At 42.5% G+C, this 25214-nt stretch overlaps 1 protein-coding gene across 1 annotated transcript in view; it reads right to left on the reverse strand.

Moving 5' to 3' along the window:
* The window catches only part of LOC126212741 (high affinity cGMP-specific 3',5'-cyclic phosphodiesterase 9A-like), a gene marked incomplete at its 3' end in the record, with an annotated part of 260309 nt that overhangs the window by 27884 nt on the left and 207211 nt on the right, over window positions 1–25214 (reverse strand). The window contains exon 12 of the mRNA XM_049940150.1: window positions 9188–9406. Within this exon, the coding sequence (XP_049796107.1) occupies window positions 9188–9406 (219 nt within the window). The remainder of the gene's footprint in view (window positions 1–9187; window positions 9407–25214) is intronic.

Consider the following 25214-nt stretch of genomic DNA (forward strand, 5'->3'; position numbering starts at 1 on the left):
TACTAATCGCACGGTTTTGCGGTGCGGTCGCAAAACACAGACACTAAACTTGTTACAGTGAACAAAGACGTCAATGAACGAACGGACAGATCATAACTTTGCGAAAATAAAGAAAGTAAACTTTTCGCTCGAGGGAAGACTTGAACCAAGGACCTCTCGCTCCGTAGCTGCTCACGCTGACCACGGGACCACGGCGCTCGTGTGCTTACAGCCTACTATATATTGCTTATGTTGCCGATGGACTACTCAGTTTGTATATTTTGCTTATTTTTTTCATTGTTCCACAAAACTTCTTCCTGTTTTCTCGATTGATCTGTGTTCAGTTTTTCAAGGCCTATCCACTGTGCCAAATTATAACTAAATCTGAGGGGGGTGCGACGGGGAGGTTCCCTTGTTAGAGGCATTTGAACCGTTTGATGCCAAACCCCAGCGTTTAAGGGAGGACTTCAGCCAGCCAACACCAGTCTTTCACCAGTCTTTGTGACCAGCTGGAAGATGTTTTAGCACTTCCATTCAACCTTGTGTGGATTTCCATCGAAAAATTCTTGCATTGCCTATAAGGAACTTCAAAGATTCTGCTTTTCAAAGGAAACTTTTTCTTCATTTGAGCCTAGGCTGAGCATGGTCACAGAGTAGGTGATCTTCAACTTCCTCAGCCTTCTCTCGTTCATGATTGGCGGAAATTTCTCAATGAATATCTGGATGCATGATACTGGCAAGACAATAAATCTTCTGAACAGTGGTAGGTTTTAAGTGTCCTGTAAGCAGCGAAGAAGCTACATACACAGTAGGGTCCAAAATTTTGGCATGAGATGAGTTATATCAAACATGGAAGACATAGTGTGATGCAGAACAGGGCAGTGACAAAGCAGCAATTCTAAGAACTTGGGGCTTAGTTCCTCAGTTTATGCCCGTTGACTTTCTCAATATGTTGTTTGAAGTATTGGCCTTCTGCATGACACTGGAACATGTCACAATATATGAAGAGATGGGTAAAATGAAGTTTCTTTAATCGTTTAGATATGCAATGATTTATTTATTTACAGGTTTGTGTAAACTTCTCCATATTCTTATGTTAGACCTGGAATAATGCATTTCACACTTCTACAAAGTATAAAAATTGCTGAGAAATTCTGCCTCAATCAAGACATCACCACAACGTGTTTCAGCACGTTCTGTGCTATGTTCAGTGTGTTTTTTTTATTATTCTTTATTAAGCTTATTATGTAACTTTAATATCTTATGGACGCTATGTGAATTTTGACGTAACACTAATTACATGTCCAAGGAGTGATTATTAGGCATTGAAAATCACATTATTTTACATACACCTGGAGACACTTGTCGCAGACTGGAGGTATTATTTAGGACTGCGCTAACTGGAAATTGTTCAGAATATGATTACATTAATAAATACAGGTTGTCCAAGCAGGAATGGTCAATACTCAGGGATATGACAGGAATTATCATTCGAAGCACAATAGTCTAGTAAAAATGGGCTGTAAAATGCATACCTTGTTGTTGTTGTTGTTGTTGTTGTTGTTGTGGTCTTCAGTCCTGGGACTGGTTTGATGCAGCTCCCCATGCTACTCTATCCTGTGCAAGCTTCTTCATCTCCCAGTACCTACTGCAGCCTACATCCTTCTGAATCTGCTTGGTGTATTCATCTCTTGGTCTCCCTCTACGGTTTTTACCCTCCACGCTGCCCTCCAATACTAAATTGGTGATACCTCGATGCCTCAGAACATGTCCTACCAACCGATCCCTTCTTCTAGTCAAGTTGTGCCACAAACTCCTCCCCAATTCTATTCAATACCTTCTCATTAGTTGTGTGATCTACCCATCTAATCTTCAGCATTCTTCTGTAGCACCACATTTCGAAAGCTTCTTTTCTCTTATTGTCCAAACTATTTATTGTCCATGTTTCACTTCCATACATGGCTACACTCCATACAAATACTTTCAGAAACGACTTCCTGACACTTAAAACTATACTCCATGTTAACAAATTTCTCTTCTTCAGAAACGCTTTCCTTGCCATTGCCAGTCTACATTTTATATCCTCTCTACTTCCACCATCATCAGTTATTTTACTCCCTACATAGCAAAACTCCTTTACTACTTTAAGTGTCTCATTTCCAAATCTAATTCCCTCAGCATCACCTGATTTAATTCGGCTACATTCCATTATCCTCGTTTTGCTTTTGTTGATGTTCATCTTATATCCTCCTTTCAAGACACTGTCCATTCCGTTCAACTGCTCTTCCAAGTCCTTTGCTGTCTCTGACAGAATTACAATGTCATCGGCGAATCTTAAAGTTTTTATTTCTTCTCCATGGATTTTAATACCTACTCCGAATTTTTCTGTTGTTTCCTTTACTGCTTGCTCAATATACAGATTGAATAACATCGGGGAGAGGCTACAACCCTGTCTCACTCCTTTCCCAACCACTGCTTCCCTTTCGTGACCCTCGACTCTTATAACTGCCATATGGTTTCTGTGCAAATTGCAAATAGCCTTTAGCTCCCTGTATTTTACCCCTGCCACCTACAGATCTTGAAAGATAGTATTCCAGTCAACATGGTCAAAAGCTTTCTCTAAGTCTACAAATGCTAGAAATGTAGGTTTGCCTTTCCTTAATCTTTCTTCTAAGATAAGTCGTAGGGTCAGTATTGCCTCACGTGTTCCAACATTTCTACGGAATCCAAACTGATCTTCCCTGAGGTCAGCTTCGACCAGTTTTTCGATTCGTCTGTAAAGAAATCGCGTTAGTATTTTGTGGCCCTGACTTATTAAACTGATAGTTCAGTAATTTTCACATCTGTCAACGCCTGCTTTCTTTGGGATTGGAATTATTATATTCTTCTTGAAGTCTGAGGATATTTCGCCTGTCTCATACATCTTGTTCACCAGATGGTAGAGTTTTGTCAGGACTGGCTCTCCCAAGGCTGTCAATAGTTCTAATGGAATGTTGTCTACTCCCTGGGCCTTGTTTCGACTCAGATCTTTCAGTGCTCTGTCAAACTCTTCACGCAGTATCTTATCTCCCATTTCATATTCATCTACATCCTCTTCCCTTTCTATAACACTGCCCTCAAGTATATTGCCCTTGTATAGTCCCTCTATATACTCCTTCCATCTTTCTGCTTTCCCTTCTTTGCTTACCTTACATACCTTAAGAGTTATGAATGCTTCTCCACTTTTGATACAGTGAGACAGATTTCTTCTACTGCCAGCTATTTGCTTTCCATATCTTTAAGAGGAGGTAGTATGGACTGTAACAAGATAAAAAGTCCAGTGAACGTGGTCTCAAGAGGAGATATGAGCACTTCATCATCTTTGCTGCTGTGAATCATACTTTCTACTGGACAAGTGCTCACAGCTGTTAGGTATGCCTTTTAGAGACCACATTTACTAGACATTTTGGTTGCAAATCGTCATACCTGTCACAACCCTGAATACTGACCATTTCTACTGGGACACTCTGTGTGGTAAAAGGAGATCTTGGACATCTATACACACTTTTTATGCAATTATGTAGGTGTGAATTGATTCTTACTGATTTTTGGTACAACTTTAATGTATTTATAAATAAAAAGCACAAAATTGTGGATGTTCTATAGTATTAAATTATTTAGTTTACCAGGTTTTGGTTTACAACACTGTCATCAGACTGCAAGCCAAAAGCGGTTTACTAAATAAATTAGTTATTATTACTGTTATTAATTTGTCCATAGTACATGATTAAACGTCTCCTCAAAAACAAATATGACTGTAAAATAACATTTTCTACGAATAGTAACTTGCAAAGAAATCTTATTAATGATTTGAAACTAATGCACTCTTCTTTACAAAACTCATGTGTCTACAGTATTAGCTGTGACACATGCCAAGTCTATTATATATTATGAAGAGGATGAACAATTGCAGTTAGAGATAAAAAAACATTACTTAGCAAAAGTGTACAGCTATATAAACTCATCCTTTGCTGATCACCTATTATTTAAACGCCACAAGCATAAAGAAATTCATGGCATCAGCATTCTACATACAGAGAAGAAAGACTTCAGACTTGATATCCTTAAAAAAATTAGAAACTGTCAAACACCTTCTTTTAATGGCGGTTCCATTCTGAATGAACAGTTGCAGTTATGTGATAAAAATATCATCAGTGGTATAAAGCCCCTACTTAAAAATTCCAAAATTAAATCTTCTTTTTCCTCAGAATAGACTCTAAAATATCATCTTCTTCTCTCTCTTTTCATTTATTACATTATAATTGTTTTCATACAAAATGTATCGAATCATTGCTGTTGCATTATTCTATGTAAATATCTATTTGCATAGTACTGACTATTAACTTGTGAGATGAACAGTTATATGCTATTTAAAATATTTTTGTTAATGTAAGCAGCTGATTTTTTTGATTGTCAGTAGATGTAGGGACTTGTTTCGACTACATAATTTCCTCCTGTGAGGCTCAGAGTCTAATGCCAACTCCAATGCTTGTTTGCTGTTACAGCCGTTACGGTGTATAGTGTGCTATGCCATGTAGCTGTAATTTTAGTGACAATTACCAATTTTATGTTAGTTGTAATGTCTCTAGTTTTTATATGTTTTATATATTATCTTCTCATGAAGTACTTTATGCGATGAAAGCATTTTTCTGGTAAATCTGTTCATCTATTACTAAATGCGAGTATAGTGTTTCATAAATTTATTCGGTAAAATAATCATCCATTCTTGCTTTTCCTCTGTGTCAATGGTTTTGTAATCTTTTTAGGTGATTGTTTGGATTTTCTAATGAAGTCACTCATAATCAGTGTCAAAAGCAGGTTAAAGTAAAATCATATTGCGAGCGGTTGGTTGTATTACAAAATTCGCATAATTATTCCTACTACTGCTACTACTACTACTAGTACTACTACTACTACTACTGTTAAGTCGTTGGAGATACAGTCCATCTATGCAACCAAATAAAAATATGTTTGTTTTTATGATGTATGCATTTTGCTTTCTTTTATTTATGAATAATGCTTAGTGGTATGTGATAAATATTTATTGTATGAATATAATAATCATGTTGTATAATGTTTACAGATATACAGGGTGATTCAAAAAGAATACCACAACTTTAAAAATGTGTATTTAATGAAAGAAACATAATATAACCTTCTGTTATACATCATTACAAAGAGTATTTAAAAAGGTTTTTTTTCACTCAAAAACAAGTTCAGAGATGTTCAATATGGCCCCCTCCAGACACTCGAGCAATATCAACCCGATACTCCAACTTGTTCCACACTCTCTGTAGCATATCAGGCGTAACAGTTTGGATAGCTGCTGTTATTTCTCGTTTCAAATCGTCAATGGTGGCTGGGAGAGGTGGCCGAAACACCATATCCTTAACATACCCCCATAAGAAAAAATCGCAGGGGGTAAGATCAGGGCTTCTTGGAGGCCAGTGATGAAGTGCTCTGTCACGGGCTGCCTGGCGGCCGATCCATCGCCTCGGGTAGTTGACGTTCAGGTTTAATAACTAACGTTTTTCGTAGGACTCTCCATACAGTTGATTGTGGAATTTGCAGCTCTCTGCTAGCTCTGCGAGTCGATTTTCCTGGGCTGCGAACAAATCCTTGCTGGATGCGTGCTACATTTTCATCAGTCGTTCTCGGCCGTCCAGAACTTTTCCCTTTGCACAAACACCCATTCTCTGTAAACTGTTTATACCAACGTTTAATACACCACCTATCAGAAGGTTTAACACCATACTTCGTTCGAAATGCACGCTGAACAACTGTCGTCGATTCACTTCTGCCGTACTCAATAACACAAAAATCTTTCTGTTGAGCGGTCGCCATCTTAGCATCAACTGACGCTGACGCCTAGTCAACAGCGCCTCGAGCGAACAAATGTACAACTAAATGAAACTTTATAGCTCCCTTAATTCGCCGACAGATAGTGCTTAGCTCTGCCTTTTGTCGTTGCAGAGTTTTAAATTCCTAAAGTTGTGGTATTCTTTTTGAATCACCCTGTATTATAACAGGGAGCGTCACTAACTATTGCCACCAAGAACAGCTCCAAAAGTATGATGGTAACTGAAAAGTTTGTTGGGCAAATGTTGCTTGGGACAATCGGGGCCATAAATATGACGTTGCTTTTTGTCGCTAGGTGGGGTCACGTCAGAGGTATGATGGTCAACTTTCTTTTTTAAATGGTACTTATTAGCTGATAGCGGCTATCGAGGCAAATCCAATGATGTGTAACAGTAAGGTCTTTGAATGTGACAAAGGTGGCATGAACGTCCGTTTACAGAAGGTGTTGGAAGTGACGACCATTGGTATCATGGATTGAGTGGTATTCTTTATCATTGCAGCAGTTATTGAAGCATATGCTCTGACAGTTCTACCTCGTGTATCGTGCAAATAGTAAATATTCGCCGAATATGGTGTATCCATGTGACGTGCGATTGACATGTAAACACCACTCGACGGTTTGGTTCAAATGGCTCTGAGCACTATGGGACTCAACTGCTGTGGTCATAAGTCCCCTAGAACTTAGAACTACTTAAACCTAACTAACCTAAGGACAGCACACAACACCCAGCCATCACGAGGCAGAGAAAATCCCTGACCCCGCCGGGAATCGAACCCGGGAACCCGGGCGTGGGAAGCGAGAACGCTACCGCACGACCACGAGATGCGGGCTCGACGGTTTCGCAATACAACACTAATAGGGACAGTAAGGGTAGTATCGTTGAATCAAGTGAATGTGAATGATGTATTCCTTCAACAAGAAGTTGATATGCGTCTCATTTACAGAAAATGCCAACGACATTCTGTAAGAGCTAGAGACTTATACGCTGAAAGATATCCTCAACGCACTCATCCTATATGTCATACATTCAAATATGTGTATTATAAAGTGAGAACAACTGGACCTTTAACGCATAGGAAACATACCCGACAAAGGAAAGTTACTAACGAGGAAACGGAAATTGGTACTGTTGCCACTGTGGTTCGAGATCCTTGTGTTAGTTCGTGCCAGATCGCAAGGAAATCTGGCATGGGCCAGAGTAGTGTTGTTCGTGTTCTGCTTCTCCATAAATATCATGCTTACCACAACAGTGTCCACGAAGAATTAACTGGTACGGATTGCATGCGTCGCATTGAATTCTGCCGATGGGCTCAACTTCAGATTCAGAGGGATAACACGTTTATTAATTTGATTTTATCTACTGATAAGGCTACATTCACTGCGCTGCGACAACTCGAATACCGTGCTCGGTGAATGTATGGTGTGGCACTGGAGCACAGAATTACAAGCTCCTATTTCATCGAATGAAATATTAATAGTAGGAAGTACACCTCATTCCTGCAAGAAAGATTAGGTCTGTTACTGCAAGAAAGATTAGGTCTGATATTGGAAGAAATACATTTAGGAACAACGAAGAGAATGTGGTATCAACACGATGGGTGTCTGGCACATTTTTCGCTGACGGCTAGAAATATGTTACAGAGACAATTCCTAAATCGTTGGATTGGATGCGGAGGAGATGTGTTGCGGCCGGCTCGTTCTCCAGACTTGACGCCTCTGGATTTTTTCTTGTGGGGATTCATAAAAGACATTGTTTATAAAGACGTCCGAACTACACCTGAAGATATGTGAGAGATAATTGTCAGTTTTCTGTCATTCTCCCATCGTCACATAAGACAGAACTTTTCGGGGTAAGATTGAACTACTGTTTGGTTCTATTTACAATTTTTTGCGATCTTGTTATGAAATACGTGTTACACTGGCACTGTATCCCATTGGCAAATGTGAACCATGATGGCATATTTTTAGCCTCTGTGAGCATACTGCACCTTTAAACTTCATTTCCACTGTGTATTTCGTTAGAAAGGTGTGGCGATCATCTGTATTTACTGTTTATTTAGGTTTTACATGTCAGTAACATCAAAGACGTTGCGTACAGCAACTTAAGGGGCTCCAGAACGCCCTATACTTGCAATGTTAAAATAACGCTTATAAATTACATCTTTCCTCACAAAGTATTTGAGGCAGGAAGTTGAACTTATTACAGATTATTTATTGGAATATGGGCTACAACTTAACACAGGGATTTTACAAAATTTTAGTTCAGTTATTAAAGATGATTTTTTTTTCAATTGTAATGAAAATTCACAACATTTTTTTGCAATTTTTTATTTGTATATTCAAAAATATACAGTTTTTTGGAAAAAGGCTGTGTTAAATTATGCTGAAGGTACTGTGTAACATTTACTGAAAGTTTGAAACAAATATGTTTGGAAGATCCTTAGAAAATAGGTAATTAGTAAGAGAAAATAAAAGTTTTTGGAATCGAGCGACAAAGATTGGATTAACTTTTTAGTGCATTCCAGGTGCATAGGATGGATTATCTTCATCCTCTGCAAACTCCTCCTCCTGTTTACTCTTGCTTGTATTTCTAGACTCTTTACAGCCCTGTCTGCAGCCCGAAGGCGTTCCTTGTCTAAAGCAAGCATCGCTCGTACCATGTTAGAACCTATCTTCATTCCCATATTTCTAAATACCTTGCACCTTTGGCTTTCCAACATTTCTCCTTTTCTTAAAAGCCTTCAGAGGATTTCTAATAACTTTACTTTTACTCATTATTATACTTCAACAAAACAGAGACTCAAGAAACAGAATTAATTACGAATATTTTCGAGATAACGACAGAGTAAATAAACATGAAACAATCGACAATCACACCAGCGATATATATATTGAACCATCACAGGTTAGCCACAACACATACTTTGTCTCACATCACTAAAATGTACCTGATGAACACGGACGTTAATAATAACACCATTTGACAGCAGTTTAACAGCGCCACAGTGGGTCACGCCCATGTAGAACACATTTCAAAAAAAATTTAAAAATAGTTGTAGTCTTCGGAATTGAATAAATTATATATCTATTAAAAGGTAATAGTCTGCAGATTCAGAAAACGCAAAAAAGTAAAAATTGAACTTTTCATGATTTTGAGCCTTTCCGGAGCCCCTTAAACACTGCTCAAAGCACCACAGCACTCCCTGACTGGACTGCTGGTGCAGAGGAAGGCATGAGAGGGAAATGGATGACAGACTGATAAACTTGGCAGTCACTCACCGCGCGCCTGCGCCACGCTGACTGACTGACCTCTGTGATGGCCTCCTCCTCTTCGTCCTCGTCGTCCTCCACCTCCTCCTCCTCGTCGGAGCGCGCGACGTCGTTCTCGACCGCCGGCTCCTCCTCCGCGACATCCGGCATGGCGTCAGCTGCGGCCTGGCTGTCCGGCCCTGCCGGAGCTGAGCCGTCCACGGCCGCCTCTGCTGCTGGTGGGGCCTCCTCATCTGTCGATCGCGACCGCGACTTGGACTGCAACACCAGGCAGACGAGTTACCATCTCTCTGCGACGTGCAGCCCGGTAATGAGCTGACACTGTAAACTGGAGCACGACATTCTAAATTCTCAGGAAAACAGGTAGCAAATGCGTTACATATATCTTGTTGTGGTCTTCAGTTCTGAGACTGGTTTGATGCAGCTCTGCATGCTACTCTATCCTGTGCAAGCTTCTTCATCTCCCAGTACCTACTGCAACCCACATCCTTCAGTATCTACCTAGTGTATTCATCTCATGGTCTCCGTCTACGATCTTTACCCTCCACGCTGCAATCCAATACTAAATTGGTGATCCCTTGCTGCCTCAAAATATGTCCTACCAACCGATCCCTTCTTCTAGTCAAGTTGTGCCACAAACTTCTCTTCTCCCCAATCCTATTCAATACCTCCTCATTAGTTACGTGATCTACCCACCTTATCTTCAGCATTCTTCTGTAGCACCACATCTCGAAAGCTTCTATTCTCTTCTTGTCCAAACTACTTATCGTCCATGTTTCACTTCCATACATGGCTACACTCCATACAAATACTTTCACAAACGACTTCCTGACACTTAAATCTATACTCGATGTTAACAAATTTCTCCAGAAACGCTTTCCTTGCCATTGTCAGTCTACATTTTATACCTTCTCTAATTCGACCATCAACACTTATTTTGCTCCCCAAATAGCAAAACTCCTTTACTACTTTAACTGTCTCATTTCCTAATCTAATTCCCTCAGCATCACCCGAGTTAAATCCACTACATTCCACTATCCTCGTTTTGCTTTTGTTAATGTTCATCATATATCCTCCTTTCATGACACTGTCCATTCCGTTCAACTGGTCTTCCAAGTCCTTTGCTGTCTCTGACAGAATTACAATGCCACCGGCAAACCTTAAAGTTTTTATTTCTTCTCCATGGATTTTAATACCTACTCCGAGTTTTTCTTTTGTTTACTTTACTGCTTGCTCAATATACAGATTGAATAACGTCGGGGAGAGGCTACAACCCTGTCTCACTCCATTCCCAACCACTGCTTCCCTTTCATGTCCCTCGACTCTTGTAACTGCCATCTGGTTTCTGTACAAATTGTAATTAGCCTTTCGCTCCTTGTATTTTACCCCTGCCACCTTCAGAAAGCTTTTGACAACGTTGACTGGAATACTCTCTTTCAAAATAGTTCAAATGGCTCTGAGCACTGTGGCACTTAACATCTGAGGTCATCAGTCCCCTAGAACTTAGAACTACTTAAAACTAACTAACCTAAGGACATCACACATATCCACGCTCGAGGGAGGATTCGAAGCTACGACCATAGCGATCGCGCGGTTCCAGACTGAAGCGCCTAGAACCGCTCGGCCACCCCGGCCGGCATACTCTCTTTCAAATTCTGAAGTATATATATATACATATATAGGTTGAACATTAGTAAAAGCGACGAAGTGCAGGGACTGATTGCTCCTGGAAATGGGGGAAAAACATGTATATACACTATCGGATCAAAAGTATCTGGACACCCCCCAAAACATACGTTTTTCATATTAGGTGCGTTGTGCTTCCACCTACTGCCAGGTACTCCATATCAGCGACCTCAATAGTCATTATACATCGTGACTCAGCAGAATGGGGCGCTCTGCAGAATGGAGATGGGCAAAACTGTTCTTTTCAGAGATCGGATCCGAACTGTTCACTCCCTGAAATGAACTAGGTCTTTTTCATGAATCACCACTCATTCACAATAGAAAATAAATGGAAGGCACATTGCCCTTTAAACTTGGTTTATTCCAGTACTATACCCGTATTTTGATCTTATTTGATCCTATTTTGAAGTAACACAGATAATGAGTAAGAATTTTGTATTGTTTATTGAAATTTCCACGATATGACAAAGTTTTTGATTATCGATTTATTTTGCACTATCGTGGTTTTTTGGATGATCGGGAAATGTTGTAACTTGAGATTTACATTAACAATGTATTTGGCTATAATGTATTAAAATTTCATTAACCTCGTACAAATACATCCCAAGCCATATATTTTTAAAGTGAACATTTCCTTCCGAAGACGCCCAAAATCGCAAAATCCGTACTACAATTAGAAAAAAAATATAAATTTGACTGTAAGACCAAAGTGCTGCATATAGCCTTATGCAGAATAAAACAAGGAAAATATTGGTGTATCACATTTTGCGATACGTTTATTGGTTCGCTCGTAATTAAAGTGTAAATTCGAGTGTCCATAATAAAAAATCCTATAGTAAGAGGAGTCGTCAGGAACGTCATCTGATCAGTTTAAACAAATAAAATAAAAACAAATGATGTATACATAACATAATTATGTAATATACATATTGGTATTACTACGAAGAACAATGTCCAGTAGAGACGAACTCCGATGCAGAGGCGCCGAGTCGAGCAGGTCGAGCCGCGAGCTGTATTACTGCGTGAGCGAAGACCGCAGAGACCAGAGTGACACCTGAGTTGCTTTGCTCAACGCTCTGGCTAGAGTCGAGAACGGTGGGGTGAGCGTTGAGCGGGCGAGTTCCGAGGGTGGGGGGAGCGGTGAACGGCCACCAGCCACCCGCTCCGAGACAAATCGTCCGTTCTCTTGCGAGCAGGTTGTTGCAAGTAGTTCTTATGTTCTCCGCTAGGAGGCTCTCTGTCCTGTTGCTCGCATCAACAGCCCAGAGGGCAGGACGTGCGACTGAAACGATCGCCGACGGAGTGCGATGCTAAGTTAAGCTGCGCCAGAGACTGCACGCGGCAGAGGAAGCACAGAGACGGCACGGCATATGTGAAACACAAAATCCAATGGGGCACTGCACAATGCAGGCAGCCAAGGCAGAAGCAGGGCAGAGGCCGGCGCCGGCTGTGTTGTGTGGCGTGCAGTGTGCTCTGACCAGCAGAGGCCCCGCTGATCTGCTCCGACTCTCTCTCTCTCTCTCTCTATCTCTCTCTGCTGTGGGAGACGTTTGGAGCTACCGTTCTTTTTTTCTGAATCACTGATTGTTCACTCCTTTGAAAGATTCAACTCTGTAAAACAGTTCAGGAGCGGATCCCCCACCTCTACTGCAGAACTCACGGACTTCAAACGTGGTCTGGTGATTGTCACTTGTGTCATACATCTGTACGTGAGATTTCCACACTCCTAACATTCCTAGGTCCACTGTTACCAATGTGACAGTGAAGTGGAAACGTGAAGGGACACGTACAGCACAAAAGCGCACAGACTGACCTCGTCTGTTGACTGACAGAGACCGCCGACAGTTGAAGAGGGTCGTAATGTGTAACAGGTAGACATCTATTCAGATCATCACACAGGAATTCCAAACTGCATCAGGATCCACTGCAAGTACTAAGACAGTTAGGTGGGAGGTGAGAAAACTTGGATTTCATGGTCGAGCGGCTGCTGATAAGCCACACACCACGCCGGTAAATGCCAAAGAAGCCTCGCTTGGTGTAAGAAGCGTAAACAATGGACGATTGAGCATTGAAAAAATGTTGTGTGGAGTGACGAATCACGGTACACAATGTGGCGATCCGTTGGCAGGGTGTGGCTATGACGAATACCTGGTGAACGTCATCTGCCAGCGTGTGTAGTGAAGCAGTAAAATTCGAAGGCAGTGGTGTTATGGTGTGGTCGTGCTTTTCATGGAGGGGGCTTGCATTTTGCTGTGGCACTATCACAGCATAGGCTGACATAGATGTTTTAAGCACCTTCTTCCTCCCCACTGTTGAAGAGCAATCCGGAGATAGCGATTGCACCTTTCAACACGACCGAGCACCTGTTCATAATGCACGGCCTGTGGCGGAGTGAATACACTACAATAACATCCCTGTAATGGACTGGCCTGCACAGAGAACTGACCTGAATCCTATAGAACACTTTTGGGGTGTTTCGGAACGCCGACTTCGTGCCAGGCCTCACCGACCGACACCGATACCTCTCCTCAGTGCAGCACTCCGTGAAGAATGGGCTGCCATTCCTCAAGAAACCTTCCAGCACCTGACTGAACGTATGCCTGCGAGACTGGAAACTGTCATCAAGGCTAAGGGTGGGCCAATACCACACTGAAATCCAGCATTACCGATGGAGGGCGCCACGAACTTTCAAGTCATTTCCGGCGCCACGAACTTGCAAGTCATTTCCAGCCAGGTGTCCGCATACTTTTGATCAGATAGTGTATGTATAAGGAAAACAACGGCGGTCCTGCCACACTTCCGTGGGCCACTCCCGGCGATATCCTTGTGTCTGGCGAACTCTCACCACAGAGGACAATATACTGGGTTCTGTTATTTATGAAGTCTTCCACCCACTCACATATCTGTCAACCTATTTCATATGCTCGTACCTTCGTTAAGAGCCTGCAGTTGGGGCGTGTCACATGCTTTCTGGAAATCTAGAACTATGAATGCCTTCATCCGTATTTCACAGTATATCACGTAAGAAAACGGCAAGCTTAGTTTCCCACGAGCGATGCTTTCTAAAACCATGCTGATTCGTGGACGTAAGCTTCTCAGTCTCAATAAAATTTATTATGTTCGAACTGAGAATATGTCCGAGCATTCTGTGATATTGGTCTCTAACTTGGCGGATCCGTTCTGTTACCCTTCTTACATACTAGTGTCACCTGCGCTTTTCTCCTAAACAATCGTGGAAACTATTTCAAACTGAATGCCTGATTTTTATTGGAAGAAGCCGCGACGGGAAAATTGCTAGTTTATTGTGAACCATATTTTAGGGAAAAATGAAGGAAAAGTAATATATACAGAACATAATAGCCCAAATGATATATTTGAATCAGTTTAAAAAACTATCAGCGCACACTCCGCTGCAGAGTGAAAATCTCATTCTGGAGTTTAAAAACAGCAAATTCCTATGACCTAGGTATTCTAGTACATTAAAATCGCAAAACTGAGTAAATTTGAATATATTTTGTAATAAATATTTACTTATCATCATTCCTTTGCCTTTTTTAAAAAAAACTACAATATTAGTGAATTAGTGAACTCTCTTCATAGAAATATGCCTCTTGATGCCTGCACTGACTAAATTTATTATTATACCAACACCAGACTGTAAGTGATTGTCACACGACCTTCGATTGTTACGCGTCAGCTTCCTGCTTTCAAACTTCCAACAGCAAAACCAAGCAAATTCGTATCTACTGCGCTCCTTCAACACTCACAGTCGTACGAACACAACACCTTAAAACTTTGAATAATGTCGTTTAGTGAATAGTAGAAATGGATTTGGTTTACTGGGACGTTAGTAAATGCTGCAAACCATTAATTCTTACAGCGCAACAGCTTTTAGTATGTGTAATTGGTGAAGCTTGCATATACAGGGTGTTACAAAAAGGTACGGCCAAACTTTCAGGAAACATTCCTCACACTCAAAGAAAGAAAATACACTCCTGGAAATTGAAATAAGAACACCGTGAATTCATTGTCCCAGGAAGGGGAAACTTTATTGACACATTCCTGGGGTCAGATACATCACATGATCACACTGACAGAACCACAGGCACATAGACACAGGCAACAGAGCATGCACAATGTCTGCACTAGTACAGTGTATATCCACCTTTCGCAGCAATGCAGGCTGCTATTCTCCCATGGAGACGATCCTAGAGATGCTGGATGTAGTCCTGTGGAACGGCTTGCCATGCTATTTCCACCTGGCGCCTCAGTTGGACCAGCGTTCGTGCTGGACGTGCAGACCGCGTGAGACGACGCTTCATCCAGTCCCAAACATGCTCAATGGGGGACAGATCCGGAGATCTTGCTGGCCAGGGTAGTTGACTTACACCTTCTACAGCACGTTGGGTGGCACGGGATACATGCGGACGTGCATTGTCCTGTTGGAACAGCAAGTTCCCTTGCCGGTCTAGGAATGGTAGAACGATGGGTTCGATGACGGTTTGGATGTACCGTGCACTATTCTGTGTCCCCTCGACGATCACCAGTGGTGTATGGCCAGTGTAGGAGATCGCTCCCCACACCATGATGCCGGGTGTTGGCCCTGTGTGCCTCGGTCGTATGCAGTCCTGATTGTGGCGCTCACCTGCACGGCGCCAAACACGCATACGACCATCATTGGCACCAAGGCAGAAGCGACTCTCATCGCTGAAGACGACACGTCTCCATTCGTCCCTCCATTCACGCCTGTCGCGACACCACTGGAGGCGGGCTGCACGATGTTGGGGCGTGAGCGGAAGACGGCCTAACGGTGTGCGGGACCGTAGCCCAGCTTCATGGAGACGGTTGCGAATGGTCCTCGCCGATACCCCAGGAGCAACAGTGTCCCTAATTTGCTGGGAAGTGGCGGTGCGGTCCCCTACGTCACTGTGTAGGATCCTACGGTCTTGGCGTGCATCCGTGCGTCGCTGCGGTCCGGTCCCAGGTCGACGGGCACGTGCACCTTCCGCCGACCACTGGCGACAACATCGATGTACTGTTGAGACCTCACGCCCCACGTGTTGAGCAATTCGGCGGTACGTCCACCCGGCCTCCCGCATGCCCACTATACGCCCTCGCTCAAAGTCCGTCAACTGCACATACGGTTCACGTCCACGCTGTCGCGGCATGCTACCAGTGTTAAAGACTGCGATGGAGCTCCGTATGCCACGGCAAACTGGCTGACACTGACGGCGGCGGTGCACAAATGCTGCGCAGCTAGCGCCATTCGACGGCCAACACCGCGGTTCCTGGTGTGTCCGCTGTGCCGTGCGTGTGATCATTGCTTGTACAGCCCTCTCGCAGTGTCCGGAGCAAGTATGGTGGGTCTGACACACCGGTGTCAATGTGTTCTTTTTTCCATTTCCAGGAGTGTATGTTATGTGGACATGTGTCCGGAAACGCTTACTTTCCATGTTAGAGCTCATTTTATCACTTCTCTTCAAATCACATTAATCATGGAATGGAAACAGTAACAGAACATACCAGCGTGACTTCAAACACCTTGTTACAAGAAATGTTCAAAATGTCCTCCGTTAGCGAGGATACCGCATCCACCCCCCGTCGTACGGAATCCCTGATGCGCTGATGCAGCCCTGGAGGCGTATTGTATCACAGCCGTCCACAATACGAGCACGAAGAGTCTCTACATTTGGTACCGGGGTTGCGTAGACAAGAGCTTTCAAATGCCCCCATAAATGAAAGTCAAGAGGGTTGGGATCAGGAGAGCGTGGAGGCCACGGAATTGGTCCGCCTCTACCAATCCATCGGTCACCGAATCTGTTGTTGAGAAGCGTACGAACACTTCGACTGAAACGTGCAGGAGCTCCATCGTACTTGTAAAGGGACATGTTCTAGCAGCACAGGTAGAGTATCCCGTATGAAACCATGATAACGTGCTCCATTGAGTGTAGGTGGAAGAACATGGGGCCCAATCAAGACATCACCAACAATGCCTGCCCAAACGTTCACAGAAAATCTGTGTTGATGACGTGATTGCACAATTGCGTGCGGATTTTCGTCAGCCCACACATGTTGATTGTGAAAATTTACAATTTGATCACGTTGGAAGGAAGCCTCGTACGTAAAGAGAACATTTGCACTGAAATGAGGATTGACACATTGTCGGATGAACCATTCGCAGAAGTGTACCCGTGGAGGCCAATCAGCTGCTGATAGTGCCTGCACACGCTGTACACGGTACGGAAACAACTGGTTCTCCCGTAGCACTCTCCATACAGTGACGTGGTCAACGTTACCTTGTACAGCAGCAACTGCTCTGACGCTGACATTAGGGTTATCGTCAACTGCACGAAGAATTGCCTCGTCCATTGCAGGTGTCTTCGTCATTCTAGGTCTTTCCCAGTCGCGAGTCATAGGCTGGAATGTTCCGTGCTCCATAAGACGCCGATCAATTGCTTCGAACGTCTTCCTTCGTTCTGGAAATCTGTCTCGATACAAAGGTATCGCGCCACGGCTATTGCCCCGTGCTAATCCATACATCAAATGGTCATCTGCCAACTCCGCATTTGTAAACATTGCACTGACTGCAAAACCACGTTCGTGATGAACACTAACCTGTTGATGCTACGTACTGATGTGCTTGATGCCAGTACTGTAGAGCAATGAGTCGCATGTCAACACAAGCACCGAAGTCAACATTACCTTCCTTCAATTGGACCAACTGGTGGTGAATCGAGGAAGTACAGTACATACTGACGAAACTAAAATGAGCTCTAACATGGAAATTAAGCGTTTCCGGACACATGTCCACATAACATATTTTCTTTATTTGTGTGTGAGGAATGTTTCCTGGAAGTTTGGACGTACCTTCTTGTAACACCCTGTATTTACGCAATTGTATCATTACTTGTCAACTAAGACGCAAAACATTGAAATCGCTTTAAAAAATAAACTTGGGGGAGGGGTGTGGGGGGGGGGGGGGGGAGAGACATCCCCTTGTCCTCTCCCGGCAGTGATGCCTTGGCTGAACATTAAAGAACAAGAAGAATCTTAATAATACAGCGAGTCGCGACTCAGGGACAGGATCCTTACACCAGAAGAGTAAAAACAAAGTCCAGTAAACATGGGTTTAGAGCTTAAGAGCTACTAGCACTTACTCATCTTCGATACTATGAAATACTGTAGATATCACTACTGCAAGGACTTCGCTTTCCATATTCTGTGAGAATGTAGTACAGACCAAAACAAGAAAAACAATGACTAGTTAAAAAGGATTAAAAAATGCATATTTTACGATCTACGATCATTTGTTCAGCAGAAGAAATGTGTTTTACACTAGCGAAGATAAACAAGTGCCCATACCTCTTACGATATGCATTTTAGACCCCACGTTTACTGGTCTTTTTTTCGTGTTTTGGTGTAAGGTAAAGCTTGTAGGTTCTTTTTCTTTTCGGAGGTGCGGGGGAAGGGGGAGGGGGGGGGGGACACGCCCTGTAGATTTGACAATACCAGCATTCGAAACGATATTGTAAATAAAGATGTACAGGGTGATCAAAAAGTCAGTATAAATTTGAAAACTTAATAAACCACGGAATAATGTAGATAGAGAGGTACAAATTGACACACATGCTTGGAATGACATGGGGTTTTATTAGAACCAAAGAAAAACAAAGTTCACAAAATGTCCGACAGATGGCGCGTGAAAGATCTCTTGCGCGCGTCGTTTGGTGATGATCGTGTGCTCAGCCGCCACTTTCGTCATGCTTGGCCTCCCAGGTCCCCAGACCTCAGTCCGTGCGATTATTGCCTTTGAGGTTACCTGAAGTCGCAAATGCATCGTGATCGGCCGACATCTCTAGGGATGCTCAAAGACAATATCCGACGCCAATGCCTCACCATAACTCCGGACATGCTTTACAGTGCTGTTCACAACATTATTCCTCGACTACACCTATTGTTGAGGAATGATGGTGAACATATTGAGCATTTCCTGTAAAGAACATCATCATTGCTTTGTCTTACTTTTTATGCTAATTATTGCTATTCTGATCAGATGAAGCGCCGTCTCTCGGACATTTTTGGAAATTTTGTATTTTCTTGGTTCTAATAAAACCCCATGTCATTCCAAGCATGTGTGTCAATTTGTACCTCTCTATCTACATTATTCCGTGATTTATTCAGTTTTCAAATTTATACTGACTTTGGATACCGTAGAAATGTTGGAACACATGAGACAATACTAACCTTACGACTTATCTTAGAAGAAAGATTAAGAAAAGGCAAACCTACGTTTCTAGCATTTGTAGACTTAGAGAAAGCTTTTGACAATGTTAACTGGAATACTCTCTTTCAAATTCTGAAGGTGGCAGGGGTCAAATACAAGGAGCGAAAGGCTATTTACAATTTGTACAGAAACCAGATGGCAGTTATAAGAGTCGAGGGGCAAGAAAGGGAAGCAGTGGTTGGGAAAGGAGTGAGACAGGGTTGTAGCCTCTCCCCGATGTTATTCAATCTGTATATTGAGCAAGCAGTAAAGGAAACAAAAGAAAAATTCGGAGTAGGTATTAAAATCCATGGAGAAGAAGTAAAAACTTTGAGGTTCGCCGATGACATTGTAATTCTGTCAGAGACAGCAAAGGACTTGGAAAAGCAGTTGAACGGAATGGACAGTGTCTTGAAAGGAGGATATAAGATGAACATCAACAAAAGCAAAACGAGGATAATGGAATGTAGTCAAATTAAATCGGGTGATGCTGAGGGGATTAGATTAGGAAATGAGACACTTAAAGTAGTAAAGGAGTTTTGCTATTTAGGGAGCAAAATAACTGATGATGGTCGAAGTAGAGAGGATATAAAATGTAGACTGGCAATGGCGAGGAAATCGTTTCTGAAGAAGAGAAATCTGTTAACATCGAGTATAGATTTAAGTGTCAGGAAGTCGTTTCTGAAAGTATTTGTATGGAGTGTAGCCATGTATGGAAGTGAAACATGGACGATAAATAGTTTGGACAATAAGAGAATAGAAGCTTTCGAGATGTGGTGCTACAGAAGAATGCTGAAGATAAGGTGGGTAGATCACGTAACTAATGAGGAGGTGTTGAATAGAATTGGGGAGAAGAGAAGTTTGTGGCACAACTTGACTAGAAGAAGGGATCGGTTGGTAGGACATGTTTTGAGGCATCAAGGGATGACAAATTTAGCATTGGAGGGCAGCGTGGAGGGTAAAAATCGTAGAGGGAGACCAAGAGATCAATACACTAAGCAGATTCAAAAGGATGTAGGTTGCAGTAGGTACTGGGAGACGAAGAAGCTTGCACAGGATAGAGTAGCATGGAGAGCTGCATCAAACCAGTCTCAGGACTGAAGACCACAACAACAACAACAACAACAACAACAACGGACTTTTCGATCACCCGGTATATTAAGTGATGGCAACGGTCATGTCGACAGCAGACGGTGTTATTTATTTATTTACTTTTTTACACGTCTACTTCTGTTGGACAATATTGAGGAGCGAATCTCCAAGGTCATGGAACGTGTCCGTAAATGAAATTACGACAGAAAAGTAATAATATATAAAATAAAATGTTTATGAATACTAAAAAAATATATAAGTTTATATAAACGCAGTCAACAATGTAACTCAGGAATTAGCTTAATTTTCAAGGAACTCCTCGGCAGAATAGAAAGAATGACCCACGAGGAAACTCTTCGGTTTAGATTTGATAGCGCGTGGATTAAATGGTTCAAATGGCTCTGAGCACTATGGGACTTAACATCTGAGGTCATCAGTCCCCTAGAACTTAGAACTACTTAAACCTAACTAACCTACGGACAGCACACACATCCATGCCCGAGGCAGGATTCGAACCTGCGACCGTAGCGGTCGCGTGGTACCGGACTGAAGCGCCTAGAACCGCTCGGCCACACAGGCCGGCAGCGCGTGGATTACTGTAGAGGCCAGCTGCATCGTAGTTGTTAACTTTGCCACACACCGTGATTCAGCAGTCGGCTGGGCGTTGGAAACTCGCTGACTTGACAGGACACAGCTTTTCTCGACCACCAGGTGTCACAAATCTACAAGATCTTAACACAAAAATATAAGAAAACTATATAAACAACTTAGTGTTTGTCCTTAGGATACTTTAGGTTAAGTAGTGTGTAAGCTTAGGGACTAATGACCTTAGCAGTTAAGTCCCATAAGATTTCACACACATTTGAACAGTTTTTTGATTTTTATGTGCTAGAAAAATGAAGAGACTAAGTTGTTTATATAGTTTTCTTATATTTTTGTGTTAAGATCTTGTAGATATGTGACACCTGGTGGTCGAGAAAAGCTGTGTCCTGTCAAGTCAGCGAGTTTCCAACGCACAGCCGACTGCTGAAAAGCGGTGTGTGGCAGAGTTAACAACTACGACGCAGCTGGCCACTACAAACGTTTGCCGGTGACTGCTGAGAAGAACTTATTGTTAAATAGAGAATTAGCGGGATCATCGTTCGCAGGGAACTGTTCTTGGCTTGTTGTTGTAGAATTTCAGTATTAAAGGGGGTATTACACGAAGATCCGCCGCGAATGGTAGTGATCTAGCGTGACGACCATCTACCGGTAGAACGGGCGAAACTACAAAATAGAGGCGGCAAAAAATAACGTAACTGATAGAAATAACCGGTTACTGAGAAGTAACGGTTATTGCGATAACCGTTCCTCTGATACTGGCAGTTATTTCAATAACTGTCTAGTGTCAACAGTGCCATCTTTTGACCGAAGACCGTACTACGCTTTCGCGTCAACTCATCGGAGATTTGGCTACGAAGGGAGAGGGACAGACCATTTGGAAGGCGTTCTATAGGCCATGTGAATAACTGTGAGTCTCCGCGCCATCTGTTGATAAGAAGTGTGTACTATTTCGTGGGCCTTTGTTACTTTTAGCACAAACACTTAAATAAAGTTAATGTCCGAGCGGTGGCTGATAGGAGTTGCAGTACAGGCATTGACAAGTACGGTCGTTCCCTTGAGCCAGCGCCTTATATGTCAATTTCGCTTGGACGGGTGGTATAAAGAGAGGTACCATGAGGAATTCGAGAGACTATGGAAATAACTGTCAGACTTTCTGTTGCAGCTGCGACGATAATATTTCTAATAGCGACCGATAACCTACATACATATAATATGAAACACTAATAATCGTTCTAACATCAACTAAAATGTACCCGAAGTCAATTAGCTAAGGTTATGACACGATTCATACGACATTCAGCCATTTCACACTACTCGCAGTTATACTGATAACTAAACTGATGGATACCAACTATGTCGTTATTTAACTGTAACCCCGTCGTAGTATTCGGTATTCGGTGGCGAAAAATAACTTGACAGTTATTGATAACAGTTGAAAATAACGGTTATCAAAGAATAACTGGAACTGTGATAACGGTTAATCCAGAATAACCGTTTGGCCCACCTCTACTACAAAAATTAGCAGACACATTATCCGTGCGCCACGATAGAGAACGGTCCGCGCATGCGCATTAGGCAGCGATAATTCGTGCATGCTCAGAAAGAGGTGCCGCAGTGCTTTCTGTTAGGTGGCTAGTCGCTAATTTCAGATATTCGTATTGCGGATCATCTGCATTTTTCAGTAAACAGGTTTTCATAAATGCAGAAAAAACAGGTTTTTTTTGCCAGTAGACTTCCTTTTGTACTAGCTGTTTGTGAAAGCATTTTTTTCTGTTGATTGTGTCGTATTCGAGAAATGGAATGGAGCAAAGAAGCGTTAAGCGTCTTAATTCAGGCATAAAACGAGGAAAGGTGGGTGTATGACCCGCAAGACCCGCTTTCTCATAATAAGGAACGTCGGCAACCTTTTATTTGTGAATAATATGCATATAATGTTACGCGGTGACATTCGATTTGTATCGTATTGCCTTAGCTTACGAAAAATCATGCTTATTTGATTGCATCTCTTGCTTTATTTCAGCATGCCAGGAAAGAGAAATGGGCAGCGAAAGGCGAGAAAGTCCGTGCAGTTTTGCTCAGTGCGACGGACAAGGACTGCAAGATTCTGTTCCAAACTAGAAAAAAATGACCTTAAAGTGAATATATTCCTCTGCCTTCCTTCCTTCTTTTCAGGCAGGGTCGAACCCAACAACGTCTGGCTTTTCGTTTTCGTGGTCGTTCTGCCCTAATACGTAGATTTACTGTCACTGCCAGCGCAGTAGCTCCAAAAATAAGTGGGTCCTCCATGTGCAAAATGCAGTACAAATGTAAATTTAGACATAAATACATCTGTGTAACCAAGTGTCATAATATAAAACTAACTGTTGAGTCTAATATTCACAACAGCGGTGACCTAAATAACAACAATTACTTAACAAAAAATGATAAGAAAACAATTAATTATTAATAAGGAACCTTGAGCTCGCAAAATAATTCGAACGAATGACGTTCCAATATATCATACGACCCCCCTGGTGTTTCCCCCGACAGAATGAACGACTCTACAAGAGACCAGACAATTCTAGTTGCATTCCGTGCATTATTACGGTCTACTACGCTTGCCCGTGTAGATGTAATATGCCGACGTGAACCAGTCTGTAGTTACAGATATACACGCCTGGGGCGGTGGTGCATAGATAGGTCCACGGTTTAGGCGCATCGTATAATAGGGACTTTAGTATCCGAGTATTGTTCGAGTAGTGAGCCCCGAGGGAGATAATATCAAGAGTGTGATAAGATCGGCTCACTATATGTGCCGAGTAAAACTGTGAGGGACGGGAAAAACCCACCGTGGTTCAACAACAAAGTTAGGAAACCACTGCGAAAGCAAAGAGAGCTTCACTCCAAGTTTAAACGCAGCCAAAACCTCTCAGACAAACAGAAGCTAAACGATGTCAAAGTTAGCGTAAGGAGGCCTATGCGTGAAGGGTTCAGTGAATTCGAAAGTAAAATTCTATGTACCGATTTGACAGAAAATCCTAGGAAGTTCTGGTCTTACGTTAAATCAGTAAGTGGCTCGAAACAGCATATCCAGACACTCCGGGATGATGATGGCATTGAAACAGAGGATGACACGCGAAAATCTGAAATACTAAACACCTTTTTCCAAAGCTGTTTCACAGAGGAAGACCGCACTGCAGTTCCTTCTCTAAATGCTCGCACAAACGAAAAAATGGCTGACATCGAAATAAGTGTCCAAGGAATAGAAAAGCAACTGGAATCACTCAACAGAGGAAAGTCCACTGGACCTGACGGGATACCAATTCGATTCTACAGAGAGTACGCGAAAGAACTTGCCCCCCTTCTAACAGCCGTGTACCGCAAGTCTCTAGAGGAACGGAAGGTTCCAAATGATTGGAAAAGAGCACAGGTAGTTCCAGTCTTCAAGAAGGGTCGTCGAGCAGATGCGCAAAACTATAAACCTATATCTCTGACGTCGATCTGTTGTAGAATTTTAGAACATGTTTTTTGCTCGCGTATCATGTCGTTTTTTGGAAACCCAGAGTCCGCCACTCGTGGTCGTGCGGTAGCGTCCTTGCTTCCCGCACCCGGGTTCCCGGGTTCGATTCCTGGCGGGGTCAGGGATTTTCTCTGCCTCGTGATGACTGGGTGTTGTGTGATGTCCTTAGGTTAGTTAGGTTTAAGTAGTTCTAAGTTCTACGGGACTGATGACCATAGATGATAAGTCCCATAGCGCTCAGAGCCATTTTTGGAAACCCAGAATCTACTCTGTAGGAATCAACATGGATTCCGGAAACAGCGATCGTGTGAGACCCAACTCGCTTTATTTGTTCATGAGACCCAGAAAATATTAGATACAGGCTCCCAGGTAGATGCTATTTTTCTTGACTTCCGGAAGGCGTTCGATACAGTTCCGCACTGTCGCCTGATAAACAAAGTAAGAGCCTACGGAATATCAGACCAGCTGTGTGGCTGGATTGAAGAGTTTTTACCAAACAGAGCACAGCATGTTGTTATCAATGGAGAGGCGTCTACAGACTTTAAAGTAACCTCTGGCGTGCCACAGGGGAGTGTTATGGAACCATTGCTTTTCACAATATATATAAATGACCTAGTAGATAGTGTCGGAAGTTCAATGCGGCTTTTCGCGGACGATGCTGTAGTATACAGAGAAGTTGCAGCATTAGAGAATTGTAGCGAAATGCAGGAAGAGTTGCAGCGGATAGGCACTTGGTGCAGGGAGTGGCAACTGACCCTTAACACAGACAAATGTAATGTATTGCGAATACATAGAAAGAAGGATCGTTTATTGTATGATTATATGATAGCGGAACAAACACTGGTAGCAGTTACTTCTGTAAAATATCTGGGAGTATGCGTGCGGAACGATTTGAAGTGGAATGATCACATAAAATTAATTGT

The sequence above is a fragment of the Schistocerca nitens genome, chromosome 11, assembly GCF_023898315.1.
Source record: "Schistocerca nitens isolate TAMUIC-IGC-003100 chromosome 11, iqSchNite1.1, whole genome shotgun sequence".
Taxonomy (NCBI): domain Eukaryota; kingdom Metazoa; phylum Arthropoda; class Insecta; order Orthoptera; family Acrididae; genus Schistocerca; species Schistocerca nitens.